At 41.2% G+C, this 18,026-nt stretch overlaps 1 protein-coding gene across 11 annotated transcripts in view; it reads left to right on the forward strand.

Moving 5' to 3' along the window:
- Positions 1–18,026, forward strand: part of LOC115407641 (membrane-associated guanylate kinase, WW and PDZ domain-containing protein 1-like) — a 78,594-nt gene that overhangs the window by 8,275 nt on the left and 52,293 nt on the right. For all 11 annotated transcript variants that reach the window (XM_030118059.1, XM_030118062.1, XM_030118061.1 and 8 more), the window contains exon 2: positions 14,658–14,774. In XM_030118059.1, the coding sequence (XP_029973919.1) occupies positions 14,658–14,774 (117 nt within the window). The remainder of the gene's footprint in view (positions 1–14,657; positions 14,775–18,026) is intronic.

The raw sequence follows: 18,026 nt of genomic DNA on the forward strand, positions 1-18,026 counted from the left end.
TGTCTTAGTTTTATTTAAAAAAAAAAAAATCATTTTCATTCATAGAAACTAGGGACATTATTTTTATTCAAGTATTGATCTGAGGATTAAGTAGAGAAAATTGTTTGGGCTTTTTTTATTACCTTTATTCATATTAATAATAAATTACATTTATGAGATTGGATTGAAAGCAGGTACCACATACAGAACTGTCATACATGTTCATTATGATTTTTTTTTTTTTAATACTTCCAGACAGAGCAGGACATCTTCTTCCTGTAGATATAACATTTCCTGATGTTATGTCAGAGTTACTTGACATTTATTTCTGGAAAGCAGCAGGAGCAGCAGCAGCAGAGTTTCACTGCATGGGCTTGTAACCTGATGGAGAGCCCTCCAGTGGTAGAATCATGTAGTGTAATAATGGTGACAGGAGACAGGAAAGTGAGTATTTGATTTTGAAGCACACAATAAGTGATTATTACGTAGGAACCTAGATGTGAAAGGTCCACTTATTTAATTTCTTCTCTGTAATATAAGCAACACGTTGCATATTGAGTGACCCATTTTTGGCTTTTATTTGAAGCAGGAGTTAAACATGGAAACAAATATCAAAAGTAAATGTTGAATTTCTGCGATTGTCACCTTGTTTTATGACGCACTTTAAACACATAGGAAACACTTGAAAAACGCTCCGGTCTCACCATATTCACAACGCTTTGATCTCTGGGATTCAGAAATGCGGCTCAGCTTTCCCATGATCTCTCTGCTTGGGTTTTTAACCTGTGAGCGGTGAAAGGAGTGAAATCCTGTCATCACTGATAGCTGAGAACAGGTGGAGACGAAGGATCAAACACCTTCCATGTGTCTGTCCACTTTTATCTCCGCTCGCAGTCATATATCTACGACTTGAAGCAGGTGAAAGGACGCGTTTTTTAAATCAAACCAGCTTTGCATAAACTGGCTTCCTCCATCTGATTTCCTCATTAGTGTCAAAGTGAGGATGAAGACGGTTCCGGTGGTGGTGGTCTGAGCGAGGATGGGGAAAAGGACAAAACAATAAATCTGATTAATGTTCTGAGGGAAAACTCCCTGCTGGAGCTGATTGTCCTGACGCTTCTCAAAGCTGCATTAATGAAAACCAATCAGGAGAAATAAACAGAAAAATGCATGTCGCAGCAATTGTTAAAATGTGGACAAAGCTGGAGTGTGTGAAAACACGGGTTCAGAGTTCATGTGTTCAGCCGCTCTACACTTAGAGATGGATGGAGCGTGTAGACAGCTGTGTGTGCAGCTGGAACCCATTGGACCCATCACACACTTCTGAAATGTGACACACTTCTCATAAATACACAACTTTACCTTTTTGACCTGGATGTAATGGTTTAAGTACAGATGATAAAGCTTTCCTTAAAGTTCAAATACCCTGAGTTGGAATGATTGGCGGCAGGTTTCTTTAACTAAAGGTGCTTTGACTTTTCTTCTCTGCCATTAAAGTCATGAACAGATGTTAATGGATGGATTGTGTCAGAACCAACATGAGTCTCATTTGTTGGACCACATGGGTCCACCTTTGCTCCCAATGTGAATTTACTCAGTCTGCATGGGGTCCCTTGTTCTCTTACTACAAGCAATATGAATGAAAATGTTTTCCTATGATAATCAATAAGCATTAACTCTTTGCAGACATCAATTTAATTCAAAATCATGAATCATGTACAGTCAAAAACATTTTTGTCATTCTTTCAACAAAATAAATTCCTGCTTTATATCTACATTTGGTTGGAAAACAAACTGTCCTGGTGTAGATTTTCTATACATTGTCCGTCTATTTTATCAAATCAAATTTCTGCTATTGACGACGCATTAAAACCTCCTTTGGTTAAAAAGGAATTAATACTTCGAGTAGTTTTTGAGAAGAATACTTTAAGTACTTTTCTAACAGCAGTACTTTTGATTGTAATTGACTACAGTTTAAGCAATGGAACACATACATAAGTACAAACTTTCAGTTCTCTTTCCACCTCTGCAGGTATTGAAGGATAAACACATTTCACCAAAAACGTGCAAACAGATCCTGCCATTTCTTTTAATTATCCATCCTTATGAGCAGCATAGTTGTAATGTATCTTTTCCTTTTCAAAAGTCTAAACTGAAATAAGTCCCTCGGCTTCATCAGAGCTCTTTTAAACCTTTGAAGCTCTGCTCAGAGCCGTGGACAACATACGATGGATCATTTAGTGTTTAAAGCTGATGTACTGTCTATTTAAGTTTAGTATTATCAAACAAAATCAGTCAATACCGTAAAGACCAGCCTACTCAATATGCGATTATTTCTGTCCAGTATTTGAAGGGTCTTTCATATCTGCAGTTTGTAGATCTCTGTTTCATGTTTATGTGCAGGCTGTCTCTACAGTTCTGTGTGCTGAAGGCATGTCTAACGTTCTTGTCATTACCAGTGGGTAAACATATCACGTAGGCCCTTTTAGAAACCAGTATTTTCTTTTAGTCTTCTGGATCGCTTTCATGTTCAGGCCCAGTACAACCTGACACACGTCTCCACCTATCAAATTACTCGCTGTGCTTTTCCAGCTCGGGCTCTGAAGCTCTGAAGCTGTATTTCCAGAGTAAATTTAGATTCTGACAAAGTCAGAGGATGGTGGAAACCTTTAATGTGAACTCACTTTGAATGCTTAACGCTCTCCATCTCATCCTGGTTTGTCGCCTTTTGTAAAGTCGACCTAAAAGTGACTCAAATCTCATTGAAGGCGTACTTTTTCTGTTCATCTCTGTCCTCCATACAGAGCGTCAGTGTGAAGTTATCTACGGTATCTAAGTCTGTTAACTGTCAGTGCAGGTTCTGACTGTAGCTTTCTTTTTTTTTTTTTAAACCCTCAGCTAACGATGAAAGGTGTGTTATCTGCGGCTGTTGCTCCTCAGAGCTAAAAGAGACATGGACACGGTCTCTGTGCTGCTTCCATCTGTCTGAGGGAGGGAGAGAATTGGTTCCTATTAAGAGACACATTTTCTTCATGAGAGAGATGAATGTTATTGTAATGCTGGCGATTTGTGATTTCTGGAGATTAGATTAAGGATGGTTTCCAGCAGAGCAGGTTTCAGCCTCTCATGAGAAGTTCTCATCACCTGCTGATGCATTTGAGACCTTGAAAAAAGGCAAACATTTGGGACCCATTCCTCGCCTCGACTAATGAAGTCATATCTCAGTTGATCCTGTTTGAGCCTTTCAGAACCAGTAAATCATGAAAGAGGGTTAAAGGATCTTTTGATTTGCTGTTCTTTGGGAATGATTTTCTCAGATTTTTCTGGTGTGACTCAAGCGAGTTCAGCAGTCTGGACTACAGTACCAGTTATACTCGGCTAAGTCAAGGTAATGACTTGATGAATTCTTCAGTTCAGTCCCGCTCGGGATAATGGGGGCATCCTTTTCAATGTATCACTCCATAAGTGTTTTTGATTGCATGGTGAACATTTTTTCAGAAAACGCCTCAATCACTGTGTCCTCATCGTTTTCTCTCTTGTTGGCAGGAAGACTCTTTAATAGATGTTATTTTTGAGGGTATTTTTTTACAGATTTCAATTTTTTTGCACTCTGTGTACCAAAAAAATAACAGACTACGCTGTTCTTTGCACCATCTGCTGTCTTGTCACCCATGGGGGATACTTAGATTTACCCAGCGAATCAATCATATTGCATCACTGAAAGCCAGAAGCAGTGTGAGTGGAGGGAGTCGCATATCACAGTGGAACATCACACAATCGTTTCTTTTTTTCACCATTTCCTCACAATCCCTTTATCGGCTCCTCTTCTGTTGTTTTGTGAGGAAACGGTAGTATTAACTGAAATGCATCTGCATTAAAGTTGGTAGCTGTGACCCGATGCCTGTCTTTAATCCTCAGCTGAAACTTTGCTGTGTTTTCTTTCCTCTCAGTTTTGAGAGGAACTGAGATGTTCTCTCCAGTCTGAGTGCATCATCCCTGCTCATTCTTCCTCCTCCTGAAACCATGTTTCTTAAACTCATGTGATATTTTTGTGTGTTGTTGTCTGATTTTTCCATCTAAATCTAATTTTTCTGCTTAGAACATTAGCTAAATCCTCCCAAAAAATAAAAACAAAAAAACATGCCCAGTTGGCATTTCTGAAATAATGCTTCCTCTCTGCACAGAATTCTGGTATGCATTCATCTGGCAACAAACTGAGGAAATTCACATAACAGATTAGTTTAATGACTCTCCCTGTGGGGCCTTTTGTCTGTCAAACATATCTCTCCCACACTGCAGTGCATGTCTGATGGATGGCCTCTCATTTACTATGGCTGTCTGTATAAAAGTTGTGCTGTATATGTTAATAATATAATATGTGAAATCTATGATTAGGTCCTATACATGTTGATTATTCTAAGGTTTAACGCAGCAGAGGGCTCATGTTCTAGTCTCTTTACTGGTTTGTTTGTGGGCTCCATCCACAGCACGAGCAGCCCCTTCAATTACAACCCTCAAGGTACAAATTAGTGGTTATTACACCCGGTGGAAAAGCTTCCCTCTCTTCCACTCCTTCATCCAAACGCATAGAGGCCATAATTCAAGCCTAATGTGCTAATTCCTCGTCTTGTGTTTTATTGTGTTTCATTATATAAGTTGGTGCTGAGGGAGAGAGACAGAGAGAGAGAGAGAGAGAGAGAGAGAGAGAGAGAGAGAGAGCGAGCACACGGCCTCCTCTGTGTGTGACAGTGACATGAACCAGAAGCAGTGGAAGACGTGATGACCTGCTCACACGCTCTGAATGCAGCTTCATGCTTTCATCCGCGACGCTTCAGCTTCGAGCTTCTTTATCATAAAAAAAAAAAAAAGATGCAATGACTTGTTAAGTTTGTACATTTTTCTTTCATCTTCGCTGCTGTACCAAGTTCCAACCTTTGTTTCTCATCTCTCTCTCTCTCTCTCCTCTCCCTCCGTCATTCGGCCGTCTGGATGGCAGCAGAGTGGAGGGAGTGGTAGGCCTCGCTTCTCCTGGTTATATTTAGCAGTGAACAGATGCAGCGCACTGGAGCGGAACATACCGCCTCTGCTCCCTTGGTTGTGCGTGTGTGTGTGTGTGTGTGTCTGTGACTCTTCCTTCAAACCTGCTCTCCCATCATGCACTGCTCACTCTGACTCAGCAGCACCGCAGAACTGGGTCAGGCCGGTCCCGCTCAAACCGACTCACGTAAACTGCTTGTTCTGCTTTGTCCAAACTGCAGGAAGTTTCCAGAACCAGTGTGGAGTGCACGGTGTTGTCTTTAAAAGCCTCCGTGTGAAATGAGGGCTTCAAATTAGAACCCTGAAGTCAGTTTATATTGAACTGATGAGGCAGTAAGCAGAACAAAGCGTCAATCATTCAGTCAACTCCCTCGCTCTGTTTCCTCTTTGTGTTTGAATCCTTTTCCACTGAATATATTTGCAGGATCGTGTACTAGGTGATGAGCTTCTTTTCAATTCTTTCTGGTGATTTTCTTGATGTTATGTCAATTCTAATTTGACTAAATCTGAGGACAGGCCATTCAGGATTTTTTTCCAATATGTGATCATGGGTTTTTCTCGAAGTACCAAAATAAAACCAAAATGTAATTAATTTAGAGAGCATAGTCAGTTTGATTGTCTATATCCATTTGTTGTGAGATTATCCAGTGAATAAGTTACATAAGCACTGATGATTTTTGGCTTTTCGAATAAATCTGGACTTTTATTGTTTTTTTTTTTCGTATTTATTTTTATTGACAAAAAGTGCAAGCCTGATGTAAATAATAAACCCATCAATACATCAAACAGCAGGCGGCTGTGGTTCAGTGGGGAGAGCAGTCGTCTTGTAATCGGGAGGTTGTTAGTGCAATTCCTGTCTCCCCCTGTCTGCATGTCAAAGTGTCCTTGGACAAGACACTGAACCCGACATTGCCCCTAGTGGTTGGACTGAGCGCTTTGCATGGTGGCCGCCTCCACTGGTGTGTGAATGGGTAGTGCAGTGTAAAGTGCTTTGGGGTCTGCTAATGCAAAGGAAAAGCGCTATATAAGTGTAGACCATTTACAACAGTTCACATTAATGACGGCAGGAACCGTGTGCACACTCTGGGAGAACATGCAAACTCCGTGGTCAAAGACTCCCTGAAACCTGACCGGGCCTTCCTGCTGCAGTGCTGACCACCGTAATGCTAATAAAATGCATGTTGACCAATGCAGTTCTCTGGCTGGATGCCAAACGAAGCAACGACCTCGATAAAAGCATCTCACACCCTTTGTGCTTGACTGAAAACAGTCATTTGAAAGAGATTTTGCTGAATGTGACGATCACGCCTTCAGAGGCTCCGTGTTTCCTGCCTGCACTGTGAGGTTATGGAACATGAAGGGGCTCTGGGTGTGGCTGGTTCAGGAGGTCACCGCAGGAGGAGGCGGTGAAGGACGGCGATTGTGTGAGTGTGCTCGACTGACCACTATAACATCCACTAATGTTATGAACTCTCTGAGTAAGAACCGCTTTCTCACATCCAGAGAGTCAAGGGAAGCACTTCAGTGAGAGCAAGAGTATCTGATTAGTTCTGTCTCCTATTTCCCTGCTGATCTTCACCACTTTCAGACTGCTTCTGCTTGGATTACTGGATAATGTGTTGCTAAATGCTCTCATCTGTAATTGGAGAGTCCAGTGTTGACTGACGGGATGTCCTGAGACCAACAGGAAGCTGCTGAAACAATGGAAATTACTGTTTAGGAACCAGCATTTCCAGTTCCTATATGCTGCGGCCACCATTTGGAATCGGCCAGAGGAAATACAATATTATTTGTTCTCTGGAGGAAATACCATTTCTTTGTCTTCACTTTGAGTTCAGGCTTATCAGGCTGAGATGTCTTGAGACGCCCACACAAACACATTTAAAGATTTTGAAAATAATATATATATTTACAATATTCGACAATTAGTGTTTGGTTTCTCGTCTGTGATTTTAGTTTTGACTTTTCTTCTGCTGCAGGAGCTTTAGAACAGATAGGAGGCGGCAGACAGAGCGGAGCCTCCATAATCAAAACGTGATAACACACACACACACACACACACACACACACACACACACACTCCCATCCCCCACTGACCAATATTTAGCTCTTTGGCTCTTCAGGATGGGAAGAAAAACTTTGGCAAACTTTGCCATTGTGTTTTATCACTTATCGCAAGCCTAGGAGATAATTTTTGCTACATTCTTAAAACATGGTATTTAAATAAAGCATGCATGCATTTGATACTTTTCACGTGAATACTTTAAAATTACTTTTTAGTGAGCTTGTGTGCTGTTGAAAGGTTATTTCAAGACTTTTAATTTTTTTTTTACATTTTCAATGACAGAACTGACAGAAAATGCCATATTTCACAAATTATAATAACCTGACAATGATTTCTGTCCTTAAAAATCTTTCACAGTGTAGTAGTTTCATACAATACACACCTGTAGATCAGTATCCTGCAAAAATATTTCTTCATATTAACTTTTAATGTTTTTTTTTTGAAGAAGAAGAAACAAGAAAATGTTCCAGTTTTTTTTTTTTTTTCATTGTGAACATATTTCTAAGGTTGTCCAGCAGGCCGCATGCTGGCCTGCTGCTTTTAGACCACAGGCGTTGTGTTTGACAGTCCTGTGAAACTGTTCAGAGTTAAGATTAGTGTTTATGAGTCTGCGGACTGCTTTATTCAAACAAGTGCTATCAGGAGACAGGTTCCATGGATCGTCTTCACGTCTCATGATTATGTTCCCAGCTTGAAGGCACCAAGATCAGCGCATTTCTACATGTGAAAAAGATCGCAAGCCAACTTTGCATCAACTTCATTGAGCTGATGAAGATGAGATCATGGACCCTAACCCTTCCGGATCCAGCTTGATTTATTCTGAAGAAAGACTTAAATGGATCTCACATGCCCAGAAAATGAAGACATGTTAATATGCAGGACGAGACACACACAATGTATGTTTATAGTGTAGACAATGGCTGGAGCTTTGAAATTATGTTTGGAATTAGTTGCAGTCTTAAGTATTGTGGGAAAACAAGAGTTACCCGTTGTTACCAGTGTTGCCATGCTCTTCCTGTCTTGTAATACATATTTTGCCGTCAGTAATTACTCCCCTCACAGTTACAGAATTAACAGCGGTATTCTCCCACAGAGTAAGGGTAATTTAAGGATTTTTTTTTTTCTGCTGTGACCAGAGTGAAGTTACAGCATGTGTGGTCTGTGTCTTGGTGGGTTTCTTCCATTTGCCACAGTACTGTTACGCTTTGTATCCGCTACCCAACTCAATCTACGTCGCTCCATTGAAATAAAGACAAAGGCTTAATTTTGCAGATGGATCATTTTCATGCTATAATGCATCATCTCTGAAATTGAATGAAAACCCTGAGCTATTGTAGGACATTTCTAAAGGTGTACAGTTGCACTCGCAGTGGTTTTCTGCATACACTTCATACATCACACCATCAAGGAAACTTCTTTGCATATCGAAGATAAACTGGGAAATGGAGATGCTTTTTAAAGTGCTTTAAATGAGTGTTTTTAGTTTACAATGAAACATGAGTAAACGTTCATCCATTCATTTTTGGAGACCACATCATCCAGTTGTGGGTCAGGGGGGCCCTGGAGCTGATCTCAGCGAACAATGAATGCAGGGTACATCCACACACACATACACACACACCACCACTACCATCACCAACAACAACAACCACCAACAATTTAGCCTAATGTTTTTGAATTTGCACGAAATTGGGATGAAACCACTGAACCCACAGAGAGAAGAACATACAAACTGTTGAGCATCTCTGAAAACCTTCCAGTGCAGCCAGGAGGGATTAACTGCCTCATCTTTGAAGCAACCTTTGAAGGTCTGTTTTTCCTCTTTTTTTTTTTCCCTAAAGTCATTGAATTAAGATCCGCCACTGGGGGGCAGCATCTCACAATGACTGGACACACACACACACACACACACACACACACACACACACACACACACACACACACACACACACACAGCCCCTCTCAATCACTGGTCGGCTGTGGGTTGCCATGGTAACGGGTCTGTGTGAAGCAGGCTTAATGATTCTGAGGCTCGGCGACACAGAGGGCAGTGTTGAGCTGGAGGACAGCAGATGAATCCCAATCAGCAGCTGAGCAGAGCTACACACACACACACACACACACACACACACACACACACACACACACACACACACACGCTCACAGGACAAAATGAATACTCCATAAGATCTTAGATTCGACTTCTCTTACAGAGATATAATCCAAGCTCCCACATGTAGGACTGCTGCTCGGACGTCTCCCTCTCTGCCTTGAAATTGTGTTTTTCCACCCCTGGTCTTGACTGACAGGCGGTAACAGTGACGTGTACTGATGACAGCTGTAATGTGATTACTATAGACGGCTGCTGCTTTAAGGCACAGCCTTTTGCCGATGTTTTAGGCAGCCGCCCGCCACCGTATGGTCCTCCTCTTCTCCTGTCTAGCGAAACAAATCACATTTTTTATTGAAATCTTTTATTTCATCCTACACCGGAGATCTGAAGATGGAGCATACATCTTAAGACATAAATGCTTTGTGTGAATTTGTGCATACGTGTGTGCGTGCCTGCACCTGTGTGCACGTGTGTCATGTTGACAGGAATATAGGCAATCATTTGTCTCCTTAGATGTGTCGGCGCACACAGAGCCCTCTCCCCAGCCCCCACTCCCATTCCCAAAATGAGACGGGATGCATAACTAGATTTAAGGTTATGTAATGCCGACTGGAGGCATGGAGGATGTGTATAATCCACTCTTATTTGGGTTAAATCTATCTCCGTGGCTCTCTGTCTATCTGTAAGAGGACAGGAGCGCCCTTCTGCTTCATCAGACTCAAAAAGCACCAGTGTGACTCACACAGTCTTTTACCAGCCGTCTCCACAAATATCTCAGCTCTCAGGAACCACCTTTAGATTTACCACCGTTTGCAGTGGTTTTATCGTTACGACAATCAAGAATATCTTCTCAACGCTCTGATAGGATCCCTCTGTGAAGACAGACCGACTGTATGTGATTTTAAATCTTGGCATCTTCAGCACACTGCAACAGAGCCCACATGTATATGATTCATTGAAAATGTTCAGGAAAAGTTCATCTAAAAAAATACATCTTTTAATAGACAACTATTGACGATTTGAGTTAAAGGAAGACAATAATGTTTTAAACAGAATTTGAAGCTGGAGAACATAATTTCATAATGAACTATGAAAATGTATATATTTCTTGGACATATGAATGAGACCACTGAATCTACTGCAGCTCAACATCTGCGTATTTGTTTCCCAAAACATTACTTGCGATTGAATGTCCACAGAGGGACCAAGTAAACAGAGTATGAAACACACACACACACACACACACCACAGTGGTGTGTGATTGTAATCTCTGATCCACGTGGCTTTAATCCTCATAAATATTGAATATTTGATGACTTTCTCATTGATGGAGTGCGACACCTGGGCGGCCCGCCCTCCGCTCGCTGCACGCACCCTCAGGAGGGGGTTGTTCCTGACACCAGTCTTTATCTGGAGGAAAGGATCTGAGCCAGCACAACTGACAAGACACTGAAGACCGTCGCTAATGTATGTGGAACATATTTCATTTTTGATGAAATGTTGTTCATATAAATCAAACCGCGACAGACACGGAAAGCAACTGAATTACACTGTGGTGTGTGTGTGTGTGTGTGTGTGTGTGTGTGTGTGTGTGTGTGTGTGTGTGTGTGTGTGTGTCAGTGTTTGAGAGAGAAAGAGGGTGCTGTTGTATCTGTGCTTTTCCTTTTACAATCTCACTTCTGCTTGCCTAGCAGGGATCGTAATGATGGTCGTCAGCACTGGCTGGTTGCTAGGTAACAATTACCTGACTGTGCTTTGCTAGCACTGAATTACACAGTTCTGTGTGTGTGTGTGTGTGTGTGTGTGTGTGTGTGTGTGTGTGTGTGTGTGTGTGTGTGTGTGTGTGTGAGAAAACGGAAAAATACAGCAAAAGGATACAAACCCGTGTCTCCTCTTCTGAACAGAAAACCCCCAACACCAGACTCAGACCCCCCCGTGATAATATTGGCTCATATTTAGCTTTACTTTAGATTTGCAAGTTAAAACAACTAACATCACCTGATGTTTATCCTATATTTTCTATGCTTCATTTTGATCTTTGCCCTCAGTTTTTATGGTACAGGGCTGTAACTAATTCAGTAACGACACTTTGGAAACTTTATTTCAGTTTATATTTTGTCACTTTAGTATTTTATACAGGACATTTGAGAACTGTGTTCTTCACATCATCTGTGATGCTTCATCCATTTTTGGGGATGTGGATGTTATGCTGATAGACGATGATGACGATGTTGATGATGATGATGATGATGATGATGATGATGAGGATGATGATGATGCCTTCACTTTGATAAGGGTGTTCATGTCTGCGGCTCCTTTTCTCACACTCCAGGCACTTCCTGTTTTGTTCCTAACCTGTATGGTAACAACCTTACCTCTCATAGACATCTCAGCACCTCAAGGAATGAGCAATATCTATATTCCGTCTCGCGATGGAGGTCCACACTGTAGAGAAAATGAAAGATGGTTAGAAACGAGGCAAAACGTGTGTGAACAAGACGGAGGCAGGTGAAAAGGTGAAGATGTAAGACACAGCAGTGAAGGTTGCTGAGTTCAAGTACCTGGGATCAACCATCCAGAAGAATGGGCCGCGATCAGAAGAGGTGAAGGAGAAGCTGCAGGCGGGATGGAGACGAGTGTCTGGACTGATGTGACAGAGAAGGTTTACAAGACACTACTGAGAGCTGCGATCAGGCTTAGTTTGGAGACAGAGACACTGTGAAAGACAAGAAGCTGAGCTGGAGGTGGCAGAGAGGAAGATGCTGAGGCTTTCATGAGGAGTGAGCGAGATTATAAAAACACGGATTGGAGGGAGATACAGTTGACCGGTTTAGAGATGAAGCTAAAGAGGCCATGTTGATATAATTTGTGATGTGATGAAGAAAGATAGTTCATATATTGGAGAAAGGATGTTGGAGATGAAGCTACCAGGTAGAAGGAGAGGAGGAAATAAGTCTGATGACGATCAGATGATACATCAGAGAAGACTGGTGGATGTAGTAAAGGACATGGACACAGTTCTAACAGTAGAGGAGGTAGACAGGGATAAAAGAGGTGGATGATCCACTGTAGCGACTGTGCTGATCATTACTGATCATCTATTCTCAAAACATGGAAGAACTGATGAGGTTTCAGTGTTTCAAATGAAATTAAACTTCAGATAAACTTAATAAACTTGACTCTCAGAATTATGTTGATCCCATGTTTTATGGAGGGAACATCAATGGTACAGTGGTTTGCACTGCTGCCTCATGGTCTCTCATTCCCAGGTTTGAACCAGCTGGCCTGTAGTGCCATTTCCTTTTGATGAAGTTTGCATAATCTGCTTTGCATGTTGTTGCTGTGCTTGTGCTGGTGTTCCCCAGATATTCTGGCTCTTTCCAACACACTAAAGACTTACAAGTTACTTTCAATGACGCCCCTAGATGTTGCTGTATGCCATGTGATTGTGTGCATTGCCTGGATATAATTTGTGGTGGATGTTGGATGTTTATTTGTGGAAGCTTATCAAAGACCACTTCTTACACTTGTGCCAATATAAAGCCTGTTCCATTTTTATAGCCCTACTTTCAACATTGCCATCTCACAGCATTTTATATTCAAGTATATTAGAGAGAAAAATAACAAGCATAGGCAACAGTGGATTTATTCAGTGGTATAAACCTCCAAGACATACAGATTCAGACATGGTAGTTTAAAGGATGGATGGAGAGAAAAAGACAAGGCAGGAAACAACAAACACAAAGCTAATCTGCATGCTTAAGACTTGCCCGAGGCAGGAATCACAGAGATCTCAGATGTCAGAGATCCTGCAGGAAGGTACAGAGGTGCAGGAAGGACAGAGAGGATGGAGAAAGATTACAACACGCCGTGGAAGAAAGAGAGCCTCCCGTCACTTCCTGAAACACGGAAACAGTGCGTAAGCAAAAGGTTAAGGACAGAGACGTCCTGTTCACGTCAGCAGTTTTGGATCAGGGCATTTTTTTTATTTCATCGCTGTTGGAAAATGGAGCCAAAAAGCTCTTTTAATGACAGCTGCTGTAAACTGAACATCGTTTATAATGACCAGTAAACTGTCATCATGTTGCAACCTCCCTGCAGTGGCATAAAAACTACAGCATCTGAATCTGAGCTTCATCTCAATATGTAGAAAGCCAAAATCGTCCAACGCCCGGTTTGTAATGCCAGCGTTTTAAAAGGTTGGAATCAGTTTGGTACGAAAAAGAAAGAAAATATTGATATCAGATTGACATTTTTGCACATCCCTGGTTCAAACAAATAAATGCTCAAGATTGAGCACAATTTAGGGAATTTTAGTGGAATCCCCTGGATTTCCATTGGCAAACAAAAAGATTATTTGGATTTTTAGATATTGTCGTCCTCTTTCATCCTGCACCTGTTGACCCAAAAAGCTGCCCAGGGAGACGTGGGTGGAGGCTTAACCGTCTTCAGCCGAAAATCGCTTTGTATTTGCCAAGTCGAGTGTACTTTCAATCAAATTAAAATAATTTGGTCAGAATCCTCTCTCATTGCTTCCGTCTGTGACTGTGACTTTAAACTCTACCTACTGACCGACTGTTCTCTCACGCCGAGCCAAGGGAGACTCCGGCGCTGTGATCGGAGGCCGGCAGGAGGCCGTGGCACCTCCCCCAGAACCGGCTGCCAGCTCTCCCAGACATGGATGATATATTTGGAGATCATTAAATGGTCCTAAATGAGACCCTGGCGTGAGAGCGAGCTCTGACCATCTGGCCCCATTGTGAGAGTCGGAGCTCTGTTCAAACTCAGTCATCAGCATCAGCTCACCTGATTGGAGGGATCCAGCCAATCAGAGAGTCTTTTAATCAATTAGCCAAACCTATTCCAGGCTCTGCTGGACAGAATGAACCACCCTGTTATCCACACCTGACCCCTCCTCCTCTTAGTGTTCGTAAATGTTGAGAAAAACAACAAGAACGCAATAAAGAATGGAGAATTTCCAGTGTACATTGTATTGCATATATTAGTAATAAAGAAATTCTGTCCTCTTATGCTCATGGGATATTTCTATTATAAACAGCTTAGCTTACTGTCAGAATTTAGAATCTCTTCACAAACTTTTTTTTTTTTTTGCCTAAGCTCCCCCTCTTTTAGTTGGTGTTTGTGTCTCACATGACCTCAAAAGGACATTTAATTATGTTCTTCAGCTACAACTAAGACATTTTGCCACCGCGACCCCATGTGGATTAAGCAGGAAAGAAGATAGATGGATGAGCTACAGCCAGTGGATAAGTAAGGTTTTTGTCCTGTGTCTTTACACATACTTAAACTGTGCTGATTTTAGATGCGGGCGCTGAGGGCTTTCTGTGCTGTAAAATTGCTTCTTTTCTTTTGTTTTTTTCTTCCGAATGGAAATCAATGACGATATGGGATGAAAATATTTTTATATCAGGTTTGTTGATGATAATTGTTCATTTCTTTCAGGTCACAAGCTCAACAAAGACCTGAAACACTACCTCAGCTTGAGGTTTCAGAAATCTTCCCCCGACCATGAACTGCAGAAGACCATCCGAGCCAATCTGTACCGCCACGCTGTGCCTTGTGAGTAAAAACTTTTATTCATTACAATCTGACGCCGGCCGGTTAAATTTGAACATCTGGCTGAAGGATGATCGCTTAAAACACCCTCACACAGAACTTTCCCATATTTACCCTCATGGCCCACTTTGTTTTGGCTTCTTTCTCATTTCTTTCATCTCGTTTTCACTCATGCATAAATGATCTCATCACACATTATTTCCCTCTTATTTAAAATTCTCACTCGGCTGTGCTCTCCATCGATGAGAAGAAAAACAAATACTCTCCTCCACTGTTTCTCATCGTTGCTGTACATTGAAGCCATTGTGGTGTTGACCCCGTCTGAACGTGGTTTTCGCAGCTGTCTCCTGTCGTTGTGAAACATACAGTCTGTCTCAACTCTCGAGGCCTCGCCAGACTCCACAGCTGTGCTCTGCAGCCACTCGGCCCGCCGTCATACTGTACCCAGGTCATGTTTGTGAGCATTTCGCAGGACGCTAAGCGTTTCCACGAAGCGGCCCTGCGGATCGACAGCGGTGTCGGGAGCACGTGTTCGTGTTTCCCCATGAGAAATTGAATTGATTATCACAGATATGCACAGACATGATTTAATCAGCTAAAGAACGGCCCATCATCTCCATCAACCAGTGCGTCCCGCTCTCTGCTGCGGATTATGCACGTGTTTGCATCACAGCAGTCCCTAACAAATTGCAGCTTCTAGACTAATGTGTTTTTCCTCTCCTTTTCTCACTTTTTTTTTTTTTTTTTTTTTTTTACTCTCCCTCTCAATCTCTGGCTGCCTGTCCTCTTGCGCTCTGCCATGTGATGGGTAAATCCGCCTCTCTGAGCTTCCCCCGGTGCCCTGCCCAGGATTATGATGTTCTGATATATTGAAAATAGATTCCTGTCTGATTACGATGAGCATGTTGGACTTTTGCAAACATCACTGTACAGTACAGAGGACTCACACATGAACATCCACAAACTGTGTGAAATGTGAGTAAATAGTTTGCGGTTGTGTTCCTTTAATGCGTAGATCTCCAACAATGTTGAACATTTTGATTTACACTTGTCATAATAACATAATGTTCATATACGAGTACAACAATACACAAAAATCTACCTTTTCAAAACACTACCGTGTAAACACATAACTTTTCTCAATCAGTAACGCAAAACATCATGCATTTTTAATTGAAACTTCAGGTAGAGGGGAACTCATTCTTTTAAAAATTTCATTGCTTTATAACTGTAGTTTCTAATTTTTGTGAATGGAACTTAGTTTCATCTTTATTTTGAGGCTCCATCTAAATTTCTGTGGTGGTATGACAGAAAAGTCGCTTCAGCCAATTAGGTGAAGCATGAACTATGAATGATTTATATGTGTGCAAAAAAAAAACGTCAGAGTTAAAGTATTTTAATTGCAGTTTTTTTCATGTAGTCGCCTCATTATGCCTGCTAAAGATATGACTTGTGGTGCGGGGGTCACTTTTTTTCAGTTCCTAGAATCCAGAACCTTTGGACCCACGCAACAGATACTGCTTTTGACATTTCAGCCAATAGATTTATTAGAATCCTTCAAATTAACTTTAACAATAATGCGCTAATCCTGAAGCTTATGCACATCTGTTCACTTAACTGCTGTTAAGAGGATCACTATTATAACATTCGCTCTGAGAGGTGGAGCAACTGACTGCTAAAACTCATTTTTGAGTAAATGTAAATGTCATTCCACCTGTATTTATAACTTGTTTTTTTTCAGGTATATTAATTCTGCATTCGGCAGTGCACTGCTGGTATAATTTGCCTGAATGACAACAAAGAAATGTGATTCTGATATTCGCAGTACGAAGTTCGGCGATGACCTCTCAGATAACAAGATGGGAAGATCTGTGGAGCTCAGGCGTGATCACTGCTCTATTATAGTGGTTTTTCCTCTCCTAGTACTTTGAGATATATTAAGATTCAATCTGTAATATTAGAGCTATGATTCTCTTCAACACAAACCACAGTGCTAATAACTGTCCAAGCTCCTCTGTGCTCCTGGTTTTGGCAGCACACTGCCTGCTGATAACTTTTGATTGGATTGATTGGGTTGCTTTTTGGGATCAGATCTTAAAGGTCCCTCATTATGCAAAACTGACTTTATAATGTATTTCTAACAATAAAATGTTGGATACTCCCTTTGACCCTGATACTGATATATTGAATTAATTCAGCATAATATGACAAACTGTAAAAGTTAGCCTTGCAGTTAGCAGGAGCTAGTATTAGCTACTTGGTAGCAACTATAGCAACACATATGAGCAAAGTAACATGTTCAGACAACTATTAGAAAACTTTTCAATATGGGACCTTCAAGGAGGCTTGTCACTGTCAGAGGTAGATTCAAGTCAATCTGCTCTAAATTAAACTGGTTTAGAGAGACCTTCAGCAAGATTTTTCAGTATCTAGTCAGCATTCATCTAAAATGTTCAATTTGATCCATTTTCGAATGCATATATAGTAGTAGAGTAGGGTTACACCCACTGAACTTTAGGTACTTGCTGTTTCCAAATACAGATATGAATGTTTATTAAACGCCAGAAAGTCTAAATCATTCTCCATATGTAAACGATATGCAAAGCCGATGAACTGCCCAAAGCCACTTCCACGCAGACACTGAAACTTACAGCCTATAGAGCAGTACATCGGATCTGTCTACACTCTGCTGATCCCAAGAATGTCTGATGAAAGATGACAATATCTTTAATCTGTGCCTTAGAGTGAACAGCAGCACAGGTTTTCTGGACTGCTGTTGTTCAAATCATGCAACCACACATAGCCTGAGATTATTTCATTTAATGTCAGAAGTAAAAAACTTTTCTCTGCTCGTGAATGCTACAAGAAGAACAGCTTGAGTGTGTTTTAGCTTCGTTATTTACCGGTGTCGTGTGTGTATGACATTCAGATTAACGCTTAATGCATAATCTGACTCTGCTACTGTGGAATTTCTTGATGTAGAATTACTTGACATTTCCTGTTTATTTTGTAGAGTTTAAGGCTTTAGAGTCCCTGAATAAAGCGTCATTTTGTTGCCACAGAATGAGCTCTGCAGTTTCAGAGATAAATCATTAAAGGACAGGACTTGTGTCAATCTATTTTCCCTTGAAAAAAAATTGAAAACAGTTTTTTTAACAAAACTTTGCTCAGACAAGACAAAATTAGATATTTTATAAGCAGCATTATAATAAACCACTGTGCCCGGTTTCATTATGATAAAAGATTGCATCGTGC

This window comes from Salarias fasciatus, chromosome 20 (assembly GCF_902148845.1).
Source record: "Salarias fasciatus chromosome 20, fSalaFa1.1, whole genome shotgun sequence".
Classification (NCBI taxonomy): domain Eukaryota; kingdom Metazoa; phylum Chordata; class Actinopteri; order Blenniiformes; family Blenniidae; genus Salarias; species Salarias fasciatus.